Here is a 27970-nt window from a genome sequence, read left to right on the forward strand (position 1 = left end):
GCTATGGAATCTATTAATTTAGTTTTGTGAGTGAAAAGCAGTGTCATGGATCCTATCATTTTAGTTTTGTGAATGAAAAGCAGGAACAAACTTGGATAAAGTGTCATAGAATCAAATATTCATGGATAGAACGGAGTGGCGGAGAATTGTAAACGAGGCACCGACAGCTGACAGGCCATGACCTAACAGGCGCATGGTGAGAAGAATGAAAAACAGTGACATAAATCCTGTTTGTTTAGTTTTGTGAAAGAATAGCAGTATCATGGATCGCACTAGTTTGGTTTTGTGAATGAAAAGCTGTATACATTTTTCCAAAATAAAGTGTATATATTACTGTGCATTTCCAAAATAAAGTGTATATATTACTGTGCATTTCTCTTTACTATGGGTCGCGAAGGATTGAAATGTTCCAAATAGGGTCGCTCACGAAAAAGTTTTAAAACTACTGTTGAGCTCAACCATGTGTATCTAGTACTTTATCTTCACGGCAACATTTCCTGTTCTATGTTCATTATTCTGTGGCTCGTTTGTAACTGAACAAAATCTACGAAATATACATTAAAGTACATTACAAAATTGTTTTTAAAGGGAGCGCCCCATTTTAGTTCTTACTGTATGCAACAGATGGCGCTCCGATTTATTTACAATCGTAGTGCATCGATTTAAATGTGGGCTTGTCAAATCTGCTGGTGTAACGTGCGCGAATCTTTACATGCAGAAAGTATGTCCTCTCATAGTTGTCTGAACTGACATGAGTTATAACCAATATATTCATTTTGTTAGTAAGGTCATAAATAAAAGGTTATTCACTTACCAAACCCCCACCAATATCATATTCACTTAAATGGAACTAAAATACCCGATAATAAGTAATGTTAACAAGCTCGGAAAGCCAAGAGAGAGGATGTATTAACCAAATTAATTAGCTAACCCATTATCAATACAGTCTAAAACAATAATGATTATTTTTAATGAATGTTGAGTAACTTGGTCCGTAAGAACGTCACTAAACCCCAAAATATCGAATGCATAAAGCATGCAGTCAGAACACCTATACAAGGATAGTGTTCAACCAGAATTGACGTCTTAACCATTTCCAATACGGTATATTAATGTGATATATTGCTAAATTTTGACAGTAACAAGTGGCTACTTATTGCATTCGAAGCAAAACACGAATAGCGAGAGCTTCAACGCATGCGTAATTGAGCGAAGAACTTCTGCTTGGGTCGCTCCAACGTCTCTGTGCAATCGACAACGGCACAGAACACGAGCGTAAACAGGCAATATTCTACTGTACGTTCAACGAATTTGTTGAGTGGGAGATACGAAAGGTAAATTGATAAAGTTCTCTAGATAACTTTTAACTTAATTCTCTAAATTACACTCCATGGATAGGGGAATAAATAAAGTTATATTAGAAGGTGTTTTGCAGACGAAATACTTCACGGGCAATATATGATTTTCACATTTAAAATTGTAATATGTTGTAATCTGTATTGTGACTAAAAATTGGAAATATGATTACTTGTTACCCTTGCCATATCTGTATTTTTGTCGTGGTGTATTACTTCAGTATATTCTTTGTGTGCTAGGTTGCAGATGACCATCTGAGAATAGAAAACATGCTTTAGATTAGCATTGATATTATATTTGTGCTTTCAATTGTGAACTGATTGAATTGAAAAAAATATTGCTGAATGTAATTATTATTTGGTTATATGCACGATATTGAATATAATCATTGGTATTTATAGTCACTTTAGATTCAGAAATCACTGGGATCAGTATTCGTACTTATTTACAATGAAATTAGTAACCTAGTGCTAGATAAAAGACCAGAAAGACCTTAGTAACTACTGATTAGCTTGTTATCAAATGTAAATAAATTGTTTTCAAAGATCTGTACAAATTGACTTAGTAAAGGTTTAGATGGAAACCAACCAAGAGAACAGACAGGCTTTAGAGGTTGATATTGAACTTTAGACCAATTGTAGAATATGAATCAACTAATTGGGAAAATGATGAAATATATTATTATACCTCTGTAGATTACGAGAAGGCCTTTCACTATAGAATGAATAGTAATACTAAACTCACTATGCAAGCTGGGTGGAAATGAACACATTGTAATGATTCTAGAAAATATTTATGCAAAAGATACTATCTTAATCCATAATAAAGATATAGAAAAGATAAAGTTTGAGGAAGAAGTAGACAAGGTGATAAAATTTTACCCAAACTATATATATAGCTTTCTTGGAAGAGGTTTTCAGAAGGTTGAGTTGGGAGTAGAAAAATTTGAAGATTAATGGTTTACCATTTACTGTTGATGAAGTTCCAGGCCCCATTCCACTGGCTATGCTGTGCTGCGCTGGGCTGTCACAGATATATTATCAACACCGATAATTATCCTTAACGCATATATATAACATCATACGCTTTTGTGAATAAGTTGGTCTTAAATGCCTCCTTAAAGGTAATCAAGGTATCACAGTTCTTGACATTTCCAGATAGCTCATTATATTATCGTGGAGCAATCGTTTCAAATGCTCTAAAACCTATTTAAATGTTAACTCGGGGCTCAAAGAGCCTGTGCCACTCAATAGTGTGTCTCAGAGCCATAGGGGCATCAAGATGTAAGCAGTATGGCTTAATGTCACAAACTCCCTCCCTACCAGAAGGCTAGGATGGTGCCCCTCACAGAGGGCTTTGTAGCGTGGAATTTAATGGACCATGCCCTTGGCAAAGTTGAACCAAGGGCATAGTTCATTAAATCCCATGCTACAAAGCCCTCTGTGAGGGGCACCGTCCTAGCCTTATGGTAGGGAGGGGGTTTGTGACGTTAAGCCATATCGCTTACATCTTGATGCCCTAATGGCTCTGCGACACACTGTTGAGCGGCACAGGCTCTTTGAGCCCTGATGTAAGTCCTGCAGTTAATTTCTTGTATATCTAGGTTTACCAAATCGCACTGCTTGATGAGTCAGGACACAAATTTTGTAGATCACATGTGCCTTGATCGACAACCAATGCAAGTCGATGAGTACTGGTGTTATTCTTTCATGGGGAGGCAGGCCTTTCATTAGTCTAGCAACTCAGTTCATAGCTAGTTGTAGTTTCTTCAAAAGATAATTAGGAAGTCTATGATAAAGCAAATTACAATAGTGTTATTTGTTAATTACATGATTGTGAACAAGCATTTTCATTGTATTTACATCCAAATATTTCTTGAGAAATGAAATATTCCATAAATGATATCCTGTTGTTTTTACCACTTGATTGATTTGATCCTTGAAAGATAGACTACAGTCTATGATCACGCCTAAGCCTTTGACAGCTTTTTCTAGTCATTAAGGTACAGTAAGTCCTCCTTATACGATACATATGCGTTCCTGAAAACCTTACTGCAAATTGAAATTACCGTATACCAAACCCATTATAACATGTAATAATAGGATATGGCAGACAACTTCTCCCTGCTATTTCCTCTTCAAAATATCTAACGGATACTTTATCTGTGGATTTTTCTTACTGTAAATAGAATCGAGGGTAGTAATTTCCAAATACCGTAACTGAATTTACCAGATAAAGAATTACCATATAAGGAGAACTCACTGTACCATTAATCTGAAGAGTAGTGATTTCTAACTTTCTAAAATTATTATTACTTTCCAACAATCAGACATTCTGTTTTATCTTTGTTTAACTTTGTTTAACTTCAATTGCTTGGAGTTCATCCATTTTCCCACATCTTTCATCATACCTATCTTAACTTCAGTATTCACTACTTCATGAAAATTAGTGGTGAATGTTTTAATCACCTAAGAACTATGAATAACATTATTCTGATTTTAGAAAGAACATAAAACTTACAAAATATGCTGAGCAATCTGAACAAGTAAATTCTTAAAGTAGGTTTAAAGAAATATTTAACATGAAAGTTCAAAGTAGAGATTATATATAATGGTGGTAATAGTCTTGAAGTTGAAAAGTATAATTTTTTAGGCCACATGTTAAAAGTGACTAAAGATCATGATAATGAAATATAAAAGTGTATCAGAATAGGTTGGAAAATGTTTGATAAGTATAAGATAATCATGAGAGGCTCTCTATTTCCATGAAATGCAAAGTTTACAATCGGTGTATAATGCCAGCCATTGTATACTGATGTGAGACTTGGAAGCTCATAAAGGTGGAGTCAAACCTGAAGAATGCATAGAGGAAAATTGAGAAATCATTGGTGGGAATAATGTTTGAAAATAGAAAAAGAGCAAGTTGGGTGAGAGAGCAGATTATAGTGAAAGATTGTGGAGGCAGTAAAAGAGAGGAAGTGGAATTGGACAGGTAAATTAGTGCGAAGGAATGAACAATGGAGCAAGTGTGTTACAGAGTGGATGCCACAAGATGGAATGCATGCAAAAGGAGACCAGACTGAAGTAGAGATATGAGGTAGAGAAGTTTACAGAGGTTGGTGCAGTCGTGTGAGTCTTGGAATGGTATGAAAGAGGCCTTTGTTCAATAGTGGAGTCAAATGGGTGATTGATTGATTTTGTGTGGACTGTGAAGGGTTTTTCACAATTTATGTGTAGAAAAACCAGTCCTGCTTGTAAGGGGTGTGGCTGATTTTGTATACATTCACACCAAAATATCCAATACCCATACACCCCTCACCCCCTGTCTCTGTATATAGGGATTCAGACAATAATCAGGCTTGCTGTTTTTTTTGTTTAGCTTGTAGGAGATATATTTTCTGGTAGATGTTAATGTTGATGCATTTCACTAAAATCCAACTTGAATGTGCTTTTCCAAACTTGTTTGGAAGGACCAAGGGTATTGCTAAAGAAGTGCACATCTATGAGATATATCAATACAAAATTAAATATTAACTTGGTCATTTAAAGTACATCAATGTAATATCTGTTTTTCTTGGCAGAAATCAATAACAAAAAGAATACAATAGCAACAACTCAGACATCACCAAGCTTCAAGACTTCATGATTTTGTGTTGTAGAAGACAAACTAAAAGAAATCTAATAACTAGGTCTAGTCTAGTTTGATGACTTCTAGGGATCCTAAATGGATACCCCGTAGGTTAGGTTAGACTAATTAATCAGACTTCCATTAGTTAATCTTTCACAACAAATATGACATCTCGAATTTCGCCAATGTCTGAGTTGGCGCTGGCATGTCACTTTTAGCAACTTTTTTTGTTGTTGATTTCCACAAAGAAAAATTTATATTGGTGTATTATACCATACATACATATACCAAAGGCTTTTTTCCCCCTCACAAGGGAGGTGTCTGAGAAGTATGATGGGGGTTACTAGGCTGGATAGAGTGAGAAATGAGGAGGTGAGGAGGAGAACAGGGGTGGAAAGGGAGTTGGGAGATAGGGTTGATGAAAGAGTATTAGGATGGGTTGGACACATGGAAAGAATGAGTGAAGAAAGACTAGTAAAAGAGGTATGGAAGGCAGATGTGGAGGGAGTGAACATGAAGGGACATCCTAGGATGAGGTGGATGGATGGGGTGAAGGGGGCTTTGGGGGAGAGGGGAATGTCTGTTGAGGAAGGATGGGAGAGGACAGAAGACAGGGGTGAATGGAGAATGGTTGTATATGGATGAAGTTGGGATGCATGAGGTGGAATGGGCAGGTGGATGGGGGGTGAGGTAGTATGTGTGAGCAAATTTTGACGCAGCCCGAAGGGATTTCTCCCCGTCTTCTCCTTTTATGCATGGGGGGACGGAGAGGGGGGTCGCCGATTTAATGAAGCAGCCTTGCTGTGGATGTGCTGTGTCTTGCAACACTGCTTCTGACCCAGGGCAGTGGACAAGGTGCAGGGATGACCCATCATCCAGGAGGTGCTAAGATGAAAGAGAGGGTGGAGGGGTGTGGAGTGTATTCAGGGATGGAATGGGTGGGAATGATTTTATGCCTTTTCCTTTTTGGCTACCTCCCTTGTAAGGGGGAAAAAGCCTTGGTATATGTATGTATGTACAAGGGAGGTAGCCAAAAGACAAAGGCATAAAATCCACTCCCACGCATCCATCCCCATATACTCCACTCCCATCCACCCACTACCTCCCTCTTATCTTGGCTCCTCCTGGATGATGGGTCATCCCTGAATCTTGCCCACTGCCTTGGGTCAGAAGTAGCGTTGCAAGACACAGCATATCCATAGCAAGGCTACTTCATTAAATCAGCGACACCTCCCTCTTTGTCCCTGTATTGCTCTATCATTTAAGGTGTGCACATTTTTAGATTTACCAGACTAGGGAAATCTTGCCTGTAACAATTTCATTGTAAATGATTAATTTATAGGATTTTGAAATTTGTTTTGCTACGATTCAAATAAGAGGGATGTGGGAGCAAATTATGTTTGTAGATGGGGCCAGTATAGTTCACGAGTTGTCTGCCAGAGAAATTGTTGTCCATAATAAATTATCAGAAACGTTGACAATGTAACTTTTTCAAATAAAAATTTATCTCTCATGATGGGGAGGGTGTGCCATTTTTGTCCTTTGTGGGCTAAAAGATAATTAACCTACCCTAGTCTAATGTAACCCAACCCAGCCTAACCTAACCTTGGAGCCACACTGTATAGAAAGGGCAGTGATGTCATAAACCTTGATAGGTCTCTGTGGGATTGTATTTAGTGAGTTGCTTATATAGTTATTTGTGAGTTTGGTCTGTTACTGGCTGAGCTATGGTAGCCCTCCACTCCCTTCAGGGTGTCCTGCATTTAGATCCACTCCTCAGACCACTTCTAGGGTGGGGGATGATGTGATAGCCACTAGGGTATCCAGGAATGGTTCATCAGACTGGGTGTTTAGTCAGATGTCCAACTTCCTCTTAAAGAACTCTGTTTTTATTACACTTGTATTCCTGAAATTCCATGGCAGGCAAATAAAGTCTTGGGCTGTTCTGAGTAGAAGAATTGTATAGTAGACAACGAAATTGATAATATTTATATGATGATTTGTTATTGAAGTTTTCCTTTAGGAAAAAACAGGTCTATTATCTATTAAAAGTAGAAAATAGAAGGGGTGGAACTGATTACTAGCTGAATCCTTATAAATGCCTCCATTTTGGCTATAATGCGTCATCTTCACCCATCACCAGGATGAAAGAATAAATAGAGGTTTCTAGTCAGTCTTTAAAACTGATTAATAGAGAAGAGAGATGCACACAGTATTTGATTGTATGAAATAAGTGACGAAAGTAAATAAACTATTGGATGTGATAAACGTTCCAGGGCCTAATGTAATCTCACTTTGGATACCAAAGGAACATTGGGATCACATGGTGGACAAGATTTAGAATATGTGCAATTGGAGAAAAGGATAGTATAACAATATTGGATAAGAGCTAATATAGTTCTAATTTGTAAAGGAGGAAGTCAAATGAAGCCATTGAATTACAATATATATTTTATTTATTTATTTTATTTATTTTTTCTTCCCCCAACAGATGGATAGCCGAGTGGGGACCCTGGGAAGAAGTTCAGGGACCAAATGTGGCACGGGAGCACTCTTTGCAGCAACAGGCCGACCAGCCTGGGATGTAAGAGTACGGAATTTTTAATGACCTACTGTGATATAAGTGTATATTTTTCTTTGCTTTTCATTCCTCTATAATTATTACAATTATAAGGAAAGTAATGTAAAATTTCTTAATCATTTATAGTTCAGAGATGCTTTGACATAATTCATTCTAGTTTTTGCAGGTTTAAGGCTTGATCTTGTCCCCCCTCCCCCAAGTAGCTTTCAAAGGTTTATTATGGTAACCAATCTCGTAACAATTTTACTGCACTGCTGTTTTATATATATATTTTTATATTTTCCCCACGTGGTGCCATTGCTCAGGACATTCCGTGTAACCTCCTCCTTTTGTTTAGTGACTTGTGTCCACTGGTTTGTTGTCCTTTCTGTTTGTTGCCATCACTTTTTTAACTATCTCATTTGTAACTCGTCTAGTTTCTTTTTTTAATCAGTGTCCAACTTTCTACTGTTTATCGTGCATGAATTAATACACACTCTTTATTTCTAGTTTTTTTGGTTATGAACTGCATCCCAAAATTAAATAATTACCATAAAAAGTGAGAAGTGGCAAGATGTTAGATATTGTAAGGACAATAGTCTTGCATTTGACATACTTGTGTTATAAAATAAACCCTTTAGAATATTAATTGGATGTTTTAGAATTATTCCAGTAGAATATTCACATTCAGAAACCATAATCATCTCCATAGAGCAACACACAAAAATGATAGGCACACAATTCTATGCAAGTTCTCAATCCCACTCGTCCTAAGCATCATACTATATCATACAAACAGTCCACAGAACATATGAAAATAATTCCAGTGGCATTCTTCTTAAACATCTACAGTCTACTGGGGGCTAGAAATTCTTCTGGACTTTTCATCATGGAGGAAGACAAACTGCTGTTTCATCACTTCCTTGTGGTGTTCCTGAGGTTGACTTTTACTGTCATAAGATTCCTCCAACTGTTTAGCAGTAACTTTATTATTCCTATTACAAACCCAGCCTGCCAGTGATGATGTATGACTGTAAAGTCAGGAGATGATAATTCTTTGGAAGCCTCTAATCATAATATACATGGGAAGCCGTGCAAACCCAGTGGCCATCCTTTACTAGAACTTAAGGGGATAGTACAACTTAGCAGCAGCCTGCTCGACTAATTCACCTTTTTTAGAATCTCCTCTGCTCATCACACATGGGAAGGAAGATAGAGAATTTTTTTTTTTTACAAAAACTCACTTGGAAGGGGAGCAGCAGCCCTTCCAACTCCAGAGGCTCTCTGCTGCATCACCACTTCATGGTCAGAGCATTAAAGCATTCCTCTAAATTTAGAAACTGTCTACTATGATTGGCAGTTGCCCATGTGGTACCATACTTACTAACTTCTTACTAGAATACCCTAGCTCCACAACTCTTTGCCACAACCTTATACTCTTCCATCTACCCCTGCAATATTGTCCATAAGGGTAGAAGTGCAGGTGAACTGGAAGCAGTAATAACAATCTACCTATAGCAACCAACCCCCAGTACACTGCAATACTTCCATACAAAGAAACACACACATCACAAAACAGGAGCTCCATAATAGACTGACAGATTTTATACTTCACCAGATCTCAGAAGTCAACCCAGCAAATCACAAAAAAATAGCAAACATTGTGCTCACACTCCTGCATACAGGTCACCACCGTTTACTGAAGCATTACTAACATTGGTCTGGCAACAGACACTAAATGCAACCACCTCTCAAGGCTGCATAATATATTACATTGCTCATCACTTACTGTACAGTTTTAAGCATGAGGCTTTGAACACTTGTACCATATCACACCAACACAGCCTACTGAATACAGCATAAAAATAACCATACCAGTATTCCACTCAAACATCTTTAATAATCTAGCAAAGAAAACTCTTCTTGACATACAAGAATCATATTAGTTCACCCCTGTTCATAGATACCATAAATCCCAGATGCAAACATTACGTAGAAGACATTTTCATAGACTGCTCAACATTCACACTGTTCAAATAGCAAATTGTGCAAAGCTGCTTCTATGTAATATATGAGCTGATCTGGTTGCTGTATACCTTGGAGCTAAGGTCTCCCACAAAAGAACCAAGACAATAGATTGAATGTAGATTACACTGAAAGTTGTTTTGTCCCACAGTGGGTTTTTCAATCTATCTTACATTTTCTAGGGAACAGCAAATGATCTTTCTTCAATGAAATTGACTTCTGCTGAACTAGCACAGAAGCTGGCTTCAAGGCGGTCTAATAATCTTGCTATAGCTCGGGCAGAATTGCTAGATCGTGCCAAACGCAGTCCTGCGTCAAGGCGTAGACTCACAGCTGCAGTGTTAGGGAGACTTCGAAATGCCAACCAACAGGTATGCAGTGTTTATGGTATTAACATATTTCCTTGGCACTAAGTAATGTTTTATATAAAGCTTTATATGATTTTGAACATTTCAGAATCTACAGGATGTCTTGGCACAGTCAAGTGAAACATTGGCTCTCTCCAAGCGAGTACGAGAACAAGCATCACGGCCTGACATTCTTGTTTCTGATCAGCTTGTTCCAGTAGGAAGAGCATCACTTGACCATGGTAGGTTACCTTTTATCATCATATAATTATCTTATTTGGTGCATAGTGAAAAAAAATATATAAACTTGTTTCGAATATAAACATTCAACTAGGTCTAATCCTAGCATATTTTATTTTTGAAGCTCATCAGCATTGATTTGATATGTGTTTTGCAGGTAGTGACAGTGATTCAGAGCCACAAGCTCTGAATGCTACAGACAAGATTAATAGAATCAAGTCTTTCTACGGAAAACAAGATGGTTTAGGAGGGTTAGCCAAGTCACCCAAGCACACTCCTGGCAGCAAGGCATTGACTGCAAGGTTGTCAGCAGAGTCTGGAAGTGACACTGACACAAGCCATTCAAGTATTCAGACAGCAAGTCCCAAGACAAAGAATGATATGCAGTTGAACACCAGGCCACCTAACCACTTGCAAAGGGAGCGCATGCTGCAGGCAGGTCTCACTCCCGAGATGCTGAAGTCCGCCCACAGAGCAAGTATGGATCGCACTATCCAGGTAAGATTTGTTGGAGAACCTCACCTTGAGTATGATTTGTGACCATGCTAATCTGTACAAAGAAATGACTCTTCCTCTTGCATTATTTACATTCATTCAAAGGTGTCTCGTTTCCGTCTCATTTTAGATGGTAGTTACGACATGTAGGGAGCTATGGAATAGATTAGAAGAAGAGAGGATTGCTCGGGAGCAGCTGCATGAACAACTTCAGCAGCAGGGAAATGTAATAAAAACTTTGACAGCTGTAAGTAGAAGATTTTTATTTTCAGAAGTTAATATTAACCCCTTCCATACAGTGCCGCATACGTAGGCGGCATGAGGAGCAAGTGGATACACGAGGCTGCCATATCGTCATCTTGATTATATTTATTGTAGTTGCCCCTGCGCAATGACATACTCTCTAAACAGTCTTCACATTTTCTATGGTTATCAAAATTCACGGATGAAAGAGAGAACGATTGATATAAGCGGTGACTATATTTTATGATGCGAGTATTATTACGACACATCGTACGTCTGGCAGCTAATGCTGCCCACGAGATTTTGGCCCTTACTGAAGAGGTTAAGAGGAACCATAGAAAAGGAGGTTGGAGTTGTAGTATTCAGAAAGTAATGTATTCATTCACAGAATTTGATAGCTGCAGTTAGTTAGTCATAACAGGTACATTAACCCCTTCCATACGGTGCCGCACACGTAGGCGTCATGGACTTAGATCTCAGTGGCAGCAGCCAATGCCAGCCGTACGACGTGTCGTAATAATACTCGCATCATAAAATATAGTCACCACTTATATCGATCGTTCTCTCTTCACCCGTGAATTTTGATAACCATAGAAAATGCGATTACAAAAGAATTAGAAAGAATGTCATTATGGAGGGGCGACTACAATAAATATAATCAAGACGCCGATATGGCAGCCTCGCGAATACACTCGCTCCCCATGACGCCTACGTGTGCGGCACCGTATGGAAGGGGTTAATGTACCAAGGGGTCTTTCCCCCATACAAGAGAGGTAGCCAAAGTCAAAAGGCATAAATCCACTCCCACCCATTGTGTCCCCAACCATTCCACTCCCATTCATCACCCTTCCCTCCCTCTTTTCTTGGTTCCTCCTGGATGACAGGTCATCCCAGTATCTCACCCATTGCTCTGGGTCAGAAGCAATGCAGCAAGACACAGCACTTCCACATCAAGGCCACTTCATTTAATCAGCAACCCCCCTCTCCATCTCCCCATGCGGAAAAAGAAGACAGGGAGAAATCCCTTTGGGCTACGTCAAAATATAATTCACACATAACCACTCCATAATCCCCTATCCCCCACCCACTCCCTTCCATGTATCACAGCATTATCCATATACAACCATTATCCACTCATTCCTATCTTCTGTCTTCCTTCCCCAACAGACAACCCCCTCTTTCTCAACACCCCTTTTACCCCATCCATCTCATCCTTGGTTGCCCCTCCTATTCACTCCATCCACCTCTGCCTTTCACACTTCTTTCACTAATCTTTCTTCACTCATTCTTTCCATGTGTCCAAACCATCCCAATACTCTTTCATCAACCCTATCTCTTAACCCCTTCCATACTGTGCCGCATACATAGGCGGCATGAGGAGCAAGTGGATATGCGAGGCTGCTATATCGGCGTCTTGATTATATTTATTGTAGTTGCCCCTGCGTAATGACATACTCTCTAAACTGTCTTCATCACATTTTCTATGGTTATCAAAATTCATGGGTGAAAGAGAGAACAATCGATATAAGCGGTGACTATATTTTATGATGCGAGTATTATTACGACACATCTTACGTCTGCCCGCAAGATTTTGGCCCGTACTGAAGAGGTTAACTCCTTTTCCACCTCCACTCTCCTCTGCACCTCCTTATTTCTCACTCTGTCCAACCTAGTAACCCCTGCCATATTTCTCAGGCATTTCATCCCAAACGCATTTCAACTCTTCCTCTCTTATGTTCCATGTTTCTGCCCCATACAGTGTTGTCAGCACAATCACTCCTTCATACAATCTCCTCTTAGCATCCACTCCTGAATGTCTAGTTCTCGTTATATTTTGTAATCCCCCAAGGCATTTACTTGCTTCTCAATCTACATTCTACCTCCACCTCCACTCCTCCCTTTCCTGCCATGTGTACCCCCAAGTATCTAAAGCTATCAATTTTCTCCAGCCTCTCTCCTTTAATATTCACTTCCAATTTGCTGCCATCCTCTCCCCTTCTACATCTCATCACCTTTTATCCACATATATCTTTATCTTCCTTCTTTCAAACACCTTCCCAAACTCCATCACTAACTTCCCTCCTCTGATCCTGCTACAAATGCAGTGTCATCAGCAAACAACAACTGGCTTATCTCCCTTTTTTTCTCCATTTTCTATAACCATCTCCAATCCCCAGGCCATTACCCTTGCATTTACCTCCCGTACCACCCCATCCATGTACACATTGAACAGCCACGGTGATATGACACATCCCTGGCAAAGTCCCATCTTTACCACAAACCACTCTCTCTCCATTTCTAATTCTAACACAGGCTCTACTATTGTAAAAACTCTTGACTGCTCTCAACAACTTTCCTCCTATCACATATATCTGCAAAATCTCCCACAGTACCTTCCTATCTACCCTGTCATTAGCCTTTTCTAAGTCCATAAAGTTCCAAAAAAACATCCTTACCCTTTGTTAAACCTTTCTTACTTATGTCTTACCACAAAAATCTGATCCACACTGCCCCACACCAATTACTCCCTCTGTTCCTCTCCTAATCCTCTAAATCGAAACCCTCCCTTAAGCCATCCCAACAACACTGAACAAACTGATCCCTCTAAAACTACTATACTCATGTTTGTCCTTTTTTTCCATTGTAAAGTGGAACTATACAGGCACTCTTCCAGCTCTGGCACTCTACCCCGTTTTAGACAAACATCAAACAATCTCACCAGCCAATCCACAAACACTTTACCTCCCTTTTTTTAGACACTGCATGACACCCACATAACTCAGGTGCTTCACCTGCTCTCATTATTTTAATAACTTGTTTCACCTCATTTTTTCTTATTTCTACCCATTTTCCTCATTCATCATTTTCTTAGCACCCCCACTGCAACCACCTTTCCCTCCCTATCCTCTTTCACATTTAGCAACTTCCTAAAATACTCTGCCCATCTTCCTTTTGCCACCGCCTCTTCCATTATTATCTCTCCATCTGCACCTTTTACCTTTTCTCTACTTGATTCATCTCCCCTTCCTCTCATAATTTGCTTCCAAAATATCTTTTTATTACTTTCAAAATTTTGTCATACTCTTCCCTTATTTTACATCTCTCATTTTTGCCTCCTGTATATGTTTTACCTCTCTTCTTTTTTCTTTGTACCTCTCATATGTTTCTCTCATCATAACAGACAATTATAATTGTTGGCTCAAGTTTCACTAAATGGAAACTTGCTGCCCTGCTGTATCCATCACTGGTCCTTGAACTTTCCCATTGATCACTCTGGTAAGAGATGTAGGAGTGTTGTCTGTGTTTATAAGTTAGTCTGCTTTAACATCATTGTGTGGTAGTAGTAGGAGGATGGGAACTGTCACCAGTTGTGAACTTTGCGTGTGTGAAAAAGTGGAGGAAAGATAGAGTTGATAGAAAGGGAGCTTAAGCCCAGATCAGATTAAGTGCCAGCCCTTTGGGTTGCACAGTCAAGGATGGGTCTAATGCCAGATACAGTTTGATAATTACCTCTGCACTTCCATTCATAACTGTCTTAGCAATTAAACCTAATGCTCTGTGAACTTTATTTCTGGTGCTAATGCACTGTTTCCTGGATGTACTCGTAAGGTCAGGACTCACAAGAACTCCCAAGTCTTTCTTGCTCTCAGTTTTCTCTAGAAATGTGTTATATAAGCTATATCTGCTTTTGGGGTTGTGTAGCCCTATGTTTAACATGCTGCCCTTTTGGGATATTGAAGTCCATTTACCATTTCACCAACCATGTGAACAATTTGTTAAGATCTTCCTTCAGAATCTTGGTATCTTCTGACCTAATGAAGTGTCCTATTTAGTGTTGTCCACAAACTTACTAACATCACTAGTAATCCTGTTGTTCAAGTCGTTTATGTACATAATGAACAATAAGAGACCCAAAAGTGAGCCCTGGGGAACTCCACAAGAAACACTTCCCCCATTTGGATTTTACACCATTTATGGTGACCAACTGTTTTCTGTCACTGTCCCTTGTATGTATATATGTGTATACTTTTATCCATCCTTTAGTAATCAAATTTTTATAATGTTCATATTACTACATTGGTTCCCTTTTACAGGAACTTCTACAAATTCAAGACCAACAGGAGAGGATCCTGGGAGAGATGAACCAGGCAAGAGCAGCTGGTCTCTTGTCACGGCCAAGGCCTTTGGGCACTCATGGAGGTTACAGCAGTGGTTCACTGGGTTTAGGTCCGGATTATAGCCCCAGCTATTATAGAAGCAACACCATGAGTCGATATTCATATAACCAACCACAGAGGTCTATATTAAAACAAAGTACTTCTCTTCCTGCAACACCAGATGATTCAGTACCACCCATGAGTATTGGCAAGTCTGACTATTATACCACCAAGCATGCTGGCCTTCTCCGACACCCATCACTTCCCGACAATATCCTTCGCAATCCTCCACTGGGATCCTCCACTCCAAATCCACCCCTGAGTTCCTCCACCCCCAATCCTCCACTAAGTGCCTCCACTCCTAATCCCCCCAAGAGTTCCTCAACTTCCCATCTACCTTTAGGAATATCCCTTTCCAATCCACTGTCCGGGTCTTCTTATAATCTACCTACGGGACCCTCTGCTTCAAATTCAGTGTCAGGATCATCTTATAATCCATCTATCGGATCTTATGCTTCCAGTTCCCTCTCTGTATCCTCTTCTTATAACCCATCCATTGGATCTTCTACTTCAAATCCACTTCCTGGATCACCTTACAATCCACCTGTTAGAGCTTCTGCTACAAGTCCACTTCCTGGATCACCTTACAATCAACCTGTTAGAGCCTCTGCTACAAGTCCACTTCCTGGATCCTCTTCTCACAATCCACCTGTTAGAGCCTCTGCTACAAGTCCACTTCCTGGATCCTCTTCTTACAATCCACCTGTTAGAGCCTCTGCTACAAGTCCACTTCCTGGATCCTCTTCTTACAATCCACCTGTTAGAGCCTCTGCTACAAGTCCACTTCCTGGATCCTCTTCTTACAATCCACCCATTGGATCTTCTACTTCTGTTCCACTCTCAGGAACTATTGGATCTTCAGATTCTGCTCCACTTCCTGGATCTTCCTCTTATAATCCAACCATTGGATCCACAGCTTCTAATCTAACAATAGGATCTGCTGCCTCTGATCCACCCATTGGACCCTCCTCTTCTCTTACACCTTCCATTTGTTTACCCAGCTCCACCTATGGATCTTCCACATCTAATCCCACCTTTGATTCCACCACATCCAGTCCCTCCTTGGGGTCAGTTACGTCAAGTCTCTCCACCATTACCCCAGCATCTTCCATTTCATTTGCATCTACAACATCAGCACCGTCATTTGCATCTTCTACATCAAGTACATCTTTTGTATCATCCATGTCCAGTCCCTCCTTTGTGTCCTCCACATCTAGTCCTTCCTTTGGGTCGGTTTCTAATCCATCTGTAGGATCTACTGTGTCTAGTCTGCCTTTTGGGTCATCAATCTCTGATCCACCTCTTGCCTCCTCGCCCTCCAGTTCATCCTTTGGAACGTCTGCTCCTAATCCACCATTTACATCTGCTACATCCAATAATTCCACCAAGGTATCAAGTCATTATGTTGGTAGACCTAATGTAAATGGTGGTCAGTCAGACATCACAACCACATCAGAGTCAAGTACCACAATTGAGAGCAGTAGCTTTAAAGAGAAAGAAACCTTGGTAGCATCTAGTGAGGCCCTTACCAGCAACAAAGAAAACCAGCCCATTGTTGCCGCCAACTATGCTTTCGAGAACGAGCCGGGGATCAAAATATGCAACTGACTAATTATGGTTTCATGCTTTGATTTGCCAACAATGTTCATTCTATGTAAGAAATATTGTTTTTAAATATAACATGTTGGAAATCAAGCACAGAAACTTAACTGGTCTACTAAGCAATGCTGTATTGGGCAACTTTGAAACATATTCATTCTTTTTCATAATCAAAATGATGATAAAAGTTCCAGGAAGGCTGTAAACATTAAAAAAAAAAAAAAAAAAAAAATGTTGAGTTACTGATTCAAATGATGCCATTATGTTTTTTATTGTATATTTGTTCATAGATATACAGATGTTCTATAAATAAGAAGTGTTGCTCCATGACTTTATTGTATGCTGCATGGAGGCTCCATAGCAGTGCTAGGACTGAAGTGTATTCATATACTCAGAACACCGATAATTACAGATAGTGTGTGGAGTTATGCACACTTTTATTAACATCATTCTAGGCTACTTAAGGAAGCTCATAACATTTGCCCAATCTTAAAGAAATCCTTTATTGAAATAATACTTGTGAGCAGATATTAACTTCAGTATTGCAGATATGATGTATGCATTAATTAACATGAGAGCCTCCTGCAAGAAAAAACCAAGGCAGCAGATCCATTGATCTGTTAGTATGAATAATTAATGAGATGGTAAATGTGGATTTATTTTATTCATACTCTCCAGATGTGGTGTTGTGACGTAGAATATGTTGAATATGACTCATTTAATTCTGGGTGTGGAAGTTTGTGATGTTAAACCAAATGAATTTTGTCTGAAGGTTTAAGATCATGGAAGTGTCTGAAAGATGACTTCTTGGAAATGAGGATCATGTTGATGGTCTTCAGTTTGAGGCACAGGCTTTGGATCAGAGTTGATGGTAAATATCTCTTCTAATATCCAATTGAAGACTAGAAAATGGCAGGTCTGACGTTTGATCATGAAGTCCAGGAAATAGTTGCATATATATATATATATATATATATATATATATATATATATATATATATATATATATATATATATATATATATATATATATATATATATATATATATTGGGGATATTGTACAGTTTTTGACAGAATATTGTGATGTCTCAAACATCCCCAACTTCATGCAGGTCCTGCTGCAGCCCTCCATGATCCACTGTATGGATTTGTTTTCAATATTTATTCAGTATTACACATAATTATCCTTAATGAAAGGATGGGTAGTGTTCCTTAAGAAGACCCACATATTGACAGTGGTGGGAGACATTGTCCATCCATATTTTATAAATTGCTGTGGAGGATTAAAAGACTTTCTTGTTTTTGAGTTAGGCTTTAGCATAAAGATGAGGGTTGAGACTTGAGATAGTGAGACTTTCGAACAGCAGCTGAAAGGAATTTCTGGAAGAGGCTGAGGTATATGTTGGTAATTATCTTATAAAGTACTGGGTACTCAGATTTAATGCCAGTCAGATGTGAAGGAACTTCGGGTGCAGAAACAAGGGTAGCTGGACAAGAAATTCCATTTTATTTTAGGTGGACTTAATCATAAAAGTGATGATTTAAGATATGTTGTTAGTCATTTTTACGTATATAAGGAGTGGTTCAAGTTGAAGGCAGGGCTGGGATATGTATGAATAGATGGAGCAATGGAAGAAATACAAGTCAAGATTAAGCAGAAGAAAGATGTATGTTGTGAGAAGAAATAAAGAGAAAGTCACTGTTGATGATACAATGCTGATGGGGCAGTGAGAAGCTGTAGAATGGATATCCGTGCTTACAGAAATGTTGACCTAGGAGTGTCAGATTGAATACAATTGAGGGCAGATTGAGAGAGGATTGGGGGAAATACCCCAAATTAAAATCAAGATTATCTGGGTAGGAGAGGATGTGACATAAGATAGGAACATTGTTGAATGTGAGGAGGGCATTAGAAGTGCTGAAGAAACTTTGTAGGAATGAAAGGTGTTGATTAAAACAATGATCAGTATCTTGGAGTTTATTGTGGGAGCTATTCTGCTATGTGAAAGTTAACTGTTGACCCTACGAATGGTTTATTTGAAGGTTGTTGCTCTGTCAACAGATTATATGAAGTGTATAGCATCTAGCAGATGTAAGAAAACATTAAAAAGTGAATATAAAGGAAAAGATGAACATGGGGATAGAATGGGTAGAAATGAAATAGTCAAAAGAGTATCCAATTCATGCATGGCAGGAAGAGGAGGATGAAGAGAACATAAAAAATAAAATAAAAAAACATAAAAAATATAAAGAAGGTACATAGGATTGATGATGTTTGGAAGAAAAGGAATAGAGGAAAAGACGGTGTGTCAATCCTGAAATTGAGTAAAGGGAGGGCAGCAAATACATTAGACCAGATTGGATGAGGAAATGTGTAATGAAGCACAGGAAGAAAAAGAAGACCTAAAAAATGAAAGAAAGTGGAAGGAACTGTTGTGAAGGGGAAAGCATAATGGAAATAGTAAACATGAAGATATTAGGGGAAGAAGGGTAGGAAAGGGCAGAGAATGAAAAAAAAAACCTATTGGAATTCTGAAAGTTAGGTTGCGTGTACAAGAACATGTCAGCGTTAGGGAAAGGGAAATTGCTTTTTGTGTGAGGGATGAGTAACTTGAATGTTAGTAGGGGCTAAATAGCCGGTGCATAGGTAAATAGCCCCTGTCTATGGGAAGAAGCACTTGAAAAAAAGGAACTAGGTATTTGTGATGCCTAAGTGAGGAGGATGTTTAGACAAGGAGAGAAACAAAAATGCGCATATACGTGTAGATCTGTGTTTACATTTTATCAGTTAGATGATTTATGATGGAAATAGTGGACTTTTTCATTTTTCTTGCTAGGAGCAGTGAAACATACCCCCCAAAAAAAAAGTGGCAAGTAGCACTTATATATATTATGGCTCAACATAAAGATGGAATCCCTGAGCATGAATTCTGTACATCCTATTTTCACTAATAAAGTAGTTGCATTGCTCCTTCACACTTTTCCTTTAGTTTGTCCACACCAAGGACCAATGATGGGTACAGTACCTTCAAGTGGTGGTCCCACGAGACAGACTTTTAAAAAGAATCTTCCTGTCTGTCATCAAAACCTGTCAATATTCTCACCTGTGTATTGTCCTCTCCTTGATTCCTCGGATGTTTCCTTACACACAACATTCTCCTGCATCTTTATCCTGTTACACAATTCTGAATGCAGCACCACCCTGCAACCTTTCCTTGCTGTTATCCATCAGTAGTGTATGTTTGCAAGCATAAGATTGTGTGTCTATGCATGTTTTTTTGTTTTTTATGTGCATGTACTTTGTTTTTGATGAGTGGTATTGAACAGGTTATGGGAAAAAGACTTTGTATACCAGACTTGTGCCGGAGCTTTTGTTTCCGCAGTTCTGACACATGGAGGCCTTTGTGTGAGGTAAAGGTGATGTATTCTAACAGGTTGGTCGAACCTTGTCAGTGATTTATGGTACTTGGTTGCCAGTCACTGTTGCCCCAATCAACCTTATCTGACATATCAAGTCAATGTGATCTGAAAAGGGGTTTCCAAAGAAATAAAATGTTGACAATTTTGTTGTTGTTTTGCACATAACTTGAGAAAATTGTTAAATATGTATTAACTACCAGTGTTGTGTTTGTATTTCATGGCAATATGTCTTATCCATAGGATTATTTTTTTTATTTTATTTTTATTTTTTTTATTTATTTATTTATTTTTTTCCTTCTCTTCACAGTTTGTCAACATCTTTCTTCATTTGTTAAACAGGGCTGTGAAACAAATTTACTTGCACTTTATGACCCTAAGTCCGAGTAAGCAAGGCATTAGTATCTACATAGTTCTGAATAAGTGACTTTCCTTTGAACCGAGGTCCATGGGATTCATAGTCCTTGGCAAGTTTATCTGTGTAGTGCCTTTGAGGATTAACATTGCCATCATCATATTCAGTTAGTTTGAGTATGTGGCACTATGAGGTTACTGAATCCTAACTGCTGCAGGGCAGTTATTTAGAGTTTATTTATAACCATGCATAAACTTCGAAGGCCTGACATAGCTGAGATGATGTAGACTTTGTTATGTACATTATTATTTATATTGTCAGCATACGAGGGCAGATGTTTTTTCATATTGGGTAATTCTGTGTTGAAAATTTGCTTGACTGTTTGTGTTCATAAGCAAATATGTATGAACAGTTGTGTATATTTACAGACAAGCACAAACACCTACACACACATGGTTACACATGTTTATGTGGAAAGTCAAGGACATATACATACAAAGAAGTGTTATTTATTAGAAATGGTATACCACCATTAAACTGTGGAATTGGAAATTAAATAATCGCAAAAACAAAGGAAGGAATGTGAGTTATGAAAAAAATTGTCACAGGAAAAATATATCAGATAGATGACATGGAGGCATAAATTGTTAACAAAAAAAATGGCATTCCAGTAGTTGTCAGAAACTAGATTTGCACCAGGTTTTAACCTATAGTGAAAAAAAAGGAAGAGAAAATTTAGAACAATAATGGTTCCAAACCTAGTTGATCAAATGTACATAATGTATGAACTGAAGCTGCAAATACAAGAAGAAAGTGAGGTAATGTGACACCATTATTCAGAAGAATGAAAAAAGTGGACAAAATTGACAAAGAAGACTTATTAGTGTGGGATCAAAGAAAATCTAGAGGGCATGGAAAGTAAATGAAAAAGACTGTTTGAAGGACATTACGAGATTTCATATTGATGCATTAATTGAGGAAATAGGCTGGAAGAAATAGTGTAATCAAATAACATGGAATTTAAAGTCAATTTTTGACCACTGGATGGACAAAAACAAGATCTCATAAGCATAGTTCTTATCCAGTAGGTTAATACACACCAACCTTTGCATTCATTTGAATTGAATTTACTTGTTTTATTTATTTGATTATTGATATATTTTTTCATGCCCAGTGGTAAAGGGATAAGAATGCCACCATCACACTGTGTTCACATATATGTTGTTGAAGGCAACTAAATGTGATGGGAGTGAGAAGATTAAGTATTCCCCTCCGTATTTTTCTCGTAAAGAGTCAGGGTAAAATAAGGGCCTGAGAGGAAGACTCCAACCAGAAGCCTACTAATTGAGTATTTGAATGTTTGTGGATGTGGAACAAATGAAAGTCAAAAATTGAGCTGTGTAGTATGTTTGTGAGAAGAGGGTGTTGCGGGCAGAGATTTTCTCTCCCTCTCTCTCTTTCTCCTTTCTCTTTCACTCTGTCTGCTCTCTCCCCTTGACGTCAATCCCTCTCTCTTTCTCTATCTCCTCTCTATCTATCCATCTCCTCTCTCTTTATCTCCTCTGTATCTATCTCCTATCTCTTATCTTCTCTCTATCTCTGTCTTCTCTCTCTCTCTCTCCCTCCCTCCCTCCCTCCCTCCCCTTCCTTCCTTCCTTCCTTCCTTCCTTCCTTTCTTCCTTATTTCTTTCCTTAATTGGGTTATGGATGGCATTAGCTTTTTTTTATCGAACCAGTTGCAATGTTGGCAGTTGTTCCAAGTACATTGCATGCAATGTGTTGGAGAGTTATGCATGTGTCGCTCCATGCACACTGTACAACTCTGTTATTGTGTTTGGGCCTGCTTGTGGAGCTGCATGACTGATGTTTGTAGAGTAGGGAAGGAATGCAAAATGTGATAGTGAGAGGAAGGAGATTTTTAATGGATGATGCACCCCAGAGGGATGCCATCTGCTCCATAATTGATTTTGACTTGGTGAGGTTGCCATGTAATGAAGCAATGGGAGTGGACAAGCATTAACGGTTAGGTCAGGCCATGCTGTGTAGGTACTGTGCCTTGCTGCATCATCCATGACCCAAATGGGCAATGCAGCATAAGATAATAGGATAGGAGGAACATTGAAAGGTTGAACAAGATTTGGTGTGTATGTAGTGGTGGGATGGTTTGACTCGCTCCACCCTGTTGTAAGGGATAGAGGGCTTTTGGTTTTGATGAGGACGGATTTTGATTGAATGCTTTACCCACTGAACCCCTCAACTTTCTTGTTACGTATTTTAGGAGAATCAACAGCAATACCCCATTCTGCTCTTTACACTTCCCTCCAATAGACGTTTTTTCAAACTGTAATCGCTTCATACTATGGACACCATGTGATGTGTTGTCCCAACATTCCTAGAGTTTACCACACTTGTATGAACAGTTTGTGAAATGTAGTTACAAGAATGGATCAAGTGAGAAATAAGGAAGTGAAACAGAGAAGGGGAGTGGGAAAAGAGTTATTGGATGGAATCAAAGAGTGCTTAGGTGGTTTGAGCTTATGAAAAGAATATGTGAAGAACGAAGCAAAAAGTGTGAAAAGCAGAAGCTGATGGAGTGAACTCCAGAGGAAGGCCAAGAACGAGGTGGATGGATGATGTGAAGGAGGCCTTGGATATATGAAGAATGTCTGTTGAGCAGGGAAAAGAGTGTGTGTAAAAGGACTGAATGGATGAAAGGATGACATAACCTGAAGGAATGTTCTTTTCATCTGCTTTGTAAAGCATTTTCAAGTGGATGAGGAGGGGGGTCACCATATAGTGAAGCGGTAGGGGTAAACCAGCTCAGGCTGTTGGGCCCTACTGCGGAAGCATTGTGTCTTGCTGCATTGCCTTTGACCTGAGCAGTGTGGCAGGGGACAGGGATGACCCTTTATCAATGATGTGCTGATATGATGTGTGGTTAGATTTGACCAACCCCTTACAAGGGGAAAAGGGCCTTTGGTGTGTATATATGTATAGGCACACATGTACTCGCACCCTATCAGCTGGTCCAGATCTACAACCTGACTTCATGAACCTAGAAAGGTTCTTGGTAACAGCATGATATTGTCCTTATAGAAACACTGGTGAATTGTCAGTGATGAAATACAATACAGTACATAGGGACAAATAACATTAAATAATTCAATATCAGTATGCAAGCACTGATATTATGGATACTATGGACAACAGTTTTCCATCATGGTTCTGCAGCTGCTTTGCTTCTAGCTAAGAAAACAGAAATGTAGCATAGTTGGTACTCAGCTAGAAGTAAATCTTATATCATAGTTGGTATCCAGCTAGGATTAAATTATTGTACCCAACGACCTCCCTTGTGATATGCATACATAGCCTCAAATTTATTGATCCTTCTCGTAGCAAGATAGTCCTTCAGCTTAGTCCAAAAAATGTAGATGTTACTTTTTTCTCTGGTGTTGTCATTAATGATGCAGTGCAGTGAAAGTAGCCTCAGTAGCATTCATTTCATTAGCATGTTATGAGACTTGACAACTACTTTTTTTTTCTAATGTTAGTTACAATGTCTTATGGTAAAGCAATAAGAAATAGTATTAAAGGTAGACATATCAAAATATTTGTTGGAATGCGTCTCAAAATATTTGTTGGAACGTTTTGGTATGGTAACCTTGTCTAGTAATTGCTCCATGCCGCAGAAAGCCTTGGCGAGATACACTAGTTAATTAATGCAAGTGCACATGAAAGCGAAACAATTTGTAGGCGTTTCCGTTTCATAGAACCAGTCATTCATGGGTATGCTGCATTGGACCATCTTTGAATGTGTCAATACCCATTCATTGATTTGATGCCAGGGGTGTATGTTTAATTTGGTGGCTTTATAGTACACTGACAAAAAGTTGCAGATATACATGCATTGCTCATTTAGTCTCAGCTGGTCTGATAAGCAGTATTTATTTGTTCAATATAGCAGCAATGTTAGGTAGATGCTCATGTGTGGTTTAGGCAAAGTACTAAGAGAAATGTTTGCAATTATTTTGTCATTACACTCATGAATTGCCTTGCTATTGTTATCATTTTCATTGAGAAGGAATGAACTGTACAGGTCATGATTGTATAAATGATAGTGCCAAATTGATTTTGAAAACTCAAGTTATTGGTTTTACTGGAAAAAAAAACAATGGTAAGATCATTCAAGTTAATGAAGGTACAAAGAATTACTGGTTTTAAGAATAGTTGAAATACAGTATTGGGTGAATGATTGAGAGTACAAAAGTGTTTAAAATTGGCTATATATTTGTAGCAGTACAAAACCTAATTACTACAGTATCAGGAATAGTAATTGGTAGTATTATAGGTTAGGATTGATGAAATGGTTGTGCTTAATGTTGTTATGCTTACTTGAAATTTGGGTATGACTAAGCATTTGGTATTACTGAAATTGATATTGACAGTACTAGTTTTACGATACTGAATAAATTTTGACTTTACAGTTGTTTGTGAGACTAGTTGAACCAGTGATGTAATGATTTATACTGCATTTATTAGGAGCAAGTCATTGGTTCACAGAGGTAAGTTAGATATAGGTAAGTAACTTGTCATCTAAAGATGGAGCAAATATGTGTTGAATTGTTAAGAAACAAGATGTAAGAGAAGTGCATTGGGACAATGTGCTGACTTAAGATTAATTCGAATGTGGTACTGCAAGTGAATTTTGCAAAGGTTGGGAGCATTTTGGTGATGGTTGATTATGTAAACTTCAGTGTTTTAGTCAAGCTTAGCAGTTACTTGATAGATGAAAACTGAATCAGGAGAAAAAGAACCGTTTAATTTTTAGATATAAGGAAAAAAAAGGTATGGGTTTTTGAGTGTACGTTGGACTAAGCAAAGCAGAGTATAAGATGGAACTAATTTAAGGTCTGTTGAGGATATTTAGTTAGAACTGACATAGGGATGCTTTAGAATGCTGAAAAAGATAAATGATTTTTGCAGGTCTTGGGCAATAAACAGTATTCACTTGCTGTACAAGGTTGGACCATAGTGTAGAGGATACCTCAGATTTGATATTGTGAATGTAATGTATATTGTTAATCTTATATTTGTTCATATCTTATAGTTAGTCGTCCTTTCCTTTCCTACAAAGAACACCACTACCCAAAATATTTATTTCTCATTCTTCCAATACTGGGAAATATAAAAGTGAACTATTATGTTTTGTGGATTGGCTTGTTTTACGGTGAAAAGTGTAACAAGTTTCTTGTAACACCAAGCATGTACCGTACTAGTTAGGACATTTTTAAAAGGGTCCAGTTTCTTGTTCGTCAAATGTTGTTTCAGGTGTCATTGTTGTTTTTAGTGTCTATGTCATTCCATGTGCTGATGTTATTGCAATTTCTTTTTTCGTAACATATAAGTGAATGTTGAGATCCATATCTGTCTTCAAAATTACTTCTGTTGGTAAATTCAGTTAATATACTAATTAACTTATAGAAATTGTCCATCATACTTTTCAAATTGTTGAAATAGTAATGTTGAAACAGAATTGCAATACTGCAGACAAAATTATCACTTTAGAAAAAGAAATGACAAAGATTGGATCCTGTTGTCTCAAAACCATTTTCCAACATATCAGATGTGTGATCACCATCCAGTTTGATGAAGTAGAATGTGATGCTTTTGACAGTGGTCGGGAGCTGTCGCATCTTTCCACTTCCACTGTCCATTTGTTTTTTCTAGTCTTTTGGAAAACAATGAATAGGATCTCAAAACAGAATTAATAGTTTTTATCTAGGCATATGTTTTTGTTGCACAAAATAAAATTATACATTATTTAATGGAAATATCTTCAACTTAGGATCTGTTTTCAGCAGAGATTATGTACAATGTTATTTTCTTGAGAGTTGAATTATTTTAAGGAGTTTATATAACTTTGCACTAAAAGGTTTATGTTATGGCTGAATAATTTTTTAAATATTTGATGCAGATGAAAATAAATGCATAAACATGTTGTTTGTTAGTTTATTTAAGCACTTTAATGTACAGACTATAGGAACAATGAATTTTATGAAGGTATTGTTTTAGTGGAGTGATTTTTGTATTGGTCCCTGCAGTATGGAGACCCTAGCATATTACCGTATTTTTCGGACCACAAGGCGCTTCGTACCATAAGGTGCACCCGTAATTTGCTATTCCCCGTCCTTACATAAGGCGCACCTGGTCTCGTCATCGGATAATTATGCATATGTGAGTACATTTAGAACAGAACATTTTCGTTGTTGAATTAGAAAAATCTGTTGGGATTGAGCAAAATTACAAAAATAAATGATATATATTTTTCTTATTTTGGTCAGTGAAATCAGACCACCTCCATGGACGGTCTGCCCTGCCAATACTCCTAAAAAACAACATAAACACGTTACGGGAATTGTGGGGAATAAAACCAACATTAGCAGTTTTATTCCCGGAATTCTCTATTCACTTAAAAACACAAGATTTATTACAAATGACGATAAATGTTTAGTTTCGACCATGGGTGCAATATAGCAATAGAAAATTAATTATTAATTTTGTAAATTATAATGTATCAACGTAATATGCAATTTTGTAAGCGAAAAAAAAACAGTGCTAAAACAGATTTGGTAAGTAACGAAGTTGTGTCGGACGGATGGTGCGCCATGTTTGTTATGATAGATGCCGACGTCGTCTGACCTAACCTGTGTTTAATAAATCATTACCTGCAAATTAAATGTCATCCGGCTCGTCCTCATTGTCGCCGTCGTGAGAGACGTTGGTGGGCTTTTCAACCACTCTCAGTTAGCGGGGTATACAAAGTTCTTGCAGCTTGAAGGAATGCATGTATCTCCGCTCCATAACATTCCTTCAAGAAAATGTGCCTGGCGAGGTACTGTCGGAAGTACCAAGGTATTTTTTATTTTCATTTCCACCCACAAAATTGCATTTTACGTTGATACATTTTAATTTACAAAATTAATTATTAATTTTCTATTGCTATATTGCGCCCATGGTCGAAACTAAAAAAAATACCCAAATGACTACAGTCGGAGTGGAGCGAGACTAGACCAATGCAAAATGGCTGTCAGTGTTGTGGACGCTATCATATCATAGCCATGATAGCGTGAATAAATGCGGTGGTATGGACTCGAAAACTGTCGAAGTTTTCGCAATTTTCTTGTCAATATACATGCATCTTGGTTATAACTTGGCTGTAACTTTTGCTACGCCTATGCACTGTCGCCAGGCTAACTACGAAACGTGTCAAAATAGTACGTCACTGTCCAAGGCATTTTTTTGCACTGAAGCCACACATAAGGCGCACCACCCGATTTTAAGGATTTTTCCCACGCCTTATGGTCCGAAAATACGGTAAATGCATAAGATTTATCTGTTTGAATCCAAGGACCCCAGGTAAATTCAAGGCTTTGGGTGGATTTTTGCCTTTCTGCACTTGGTGCCTGCACCTTTAGCCTGAGGGGCGTC

At 38.3% G+C, this 27970-nt stretch overlaps 1 protein-coding gene across 2 annotated transcripts; it reads left to right on the forward strand.

Annotated features, from left to right (window-relative positions):
- Positions 1–635: 635 nt before the first annotated feature.
- On the forward strand, positions 636–26481 carry LOC143040698 (uncharacterized). 2 transcript variants are annotated; one of them, XM_076212019.1, is made up of 8 exons: positions 636–721; positions 1140–1334; positions 7475–7573; positions 9751–9939; positions 10025–10157; positions 10313–10653; positions 10781–10897; positions 14988–26481. In XM_076212019.1, the coding sequence occupies exons 3-8, from the start codon at positions 7475–7477 to the stop codon at positions 16716–16718; spliced, it is 2610 nt and encodes an 869-aa protein (XP_076068134.1). In that variant the 5' UTR covers positions 636–721; positions 1140–1334; the 3' UTR covers positions 16719–26481. The 2 variants fall into 2 exon arrangements, with proteins under 2 accessions (XP_076068134.1, XP_076068135.1); XM_076212020.1 differs by having other exon boundaries at positions 7475–7567.
- The last annotated feature ends 1489 nt before the right edge of the window (positions 26482–27970 follow it).

The sequence above is a fragment of the Oratosquilla oratoria genome, chromosome 29 (assembly GCF_046742065.1).
Source record: "Oratosquilla oratoria isolate Oo_2021 chromosome 29, ASM4674206v1, whole genome shotgun sequence".
In the NCBI taxonomy this organism is placed as follows: domain Eukaryota; kingdom Metazoa; phylum Arthropoda; class Malacostraca; order Stomatopoda; family Squillidae; genus Oratosquilla; species Oratosquilla oratoria.

Coding starts and splice junctions, on each gene's coding strand:
- LOC143040698 (XM_076212019.1), top strand. CDS start 7,475: ATGGATAGCCGAGTGGGGACCCTGGGAAGAAGTTCAGGGACCAAATGT. Junction 7,574..9,750: donor GACCAGCCTGGGATGTAAGA/GTACGGAATTTT, acceptor TACATTTTCTAG/GGAACAGCAAATGATCTTTC. Junction 10,898..14,987: donor TAATAAAAACTTTGACAGCT/GTAAGTAGAAGA, acceptor TCCCTTTTACAG/GAACTTCTACAAATTCAAGA.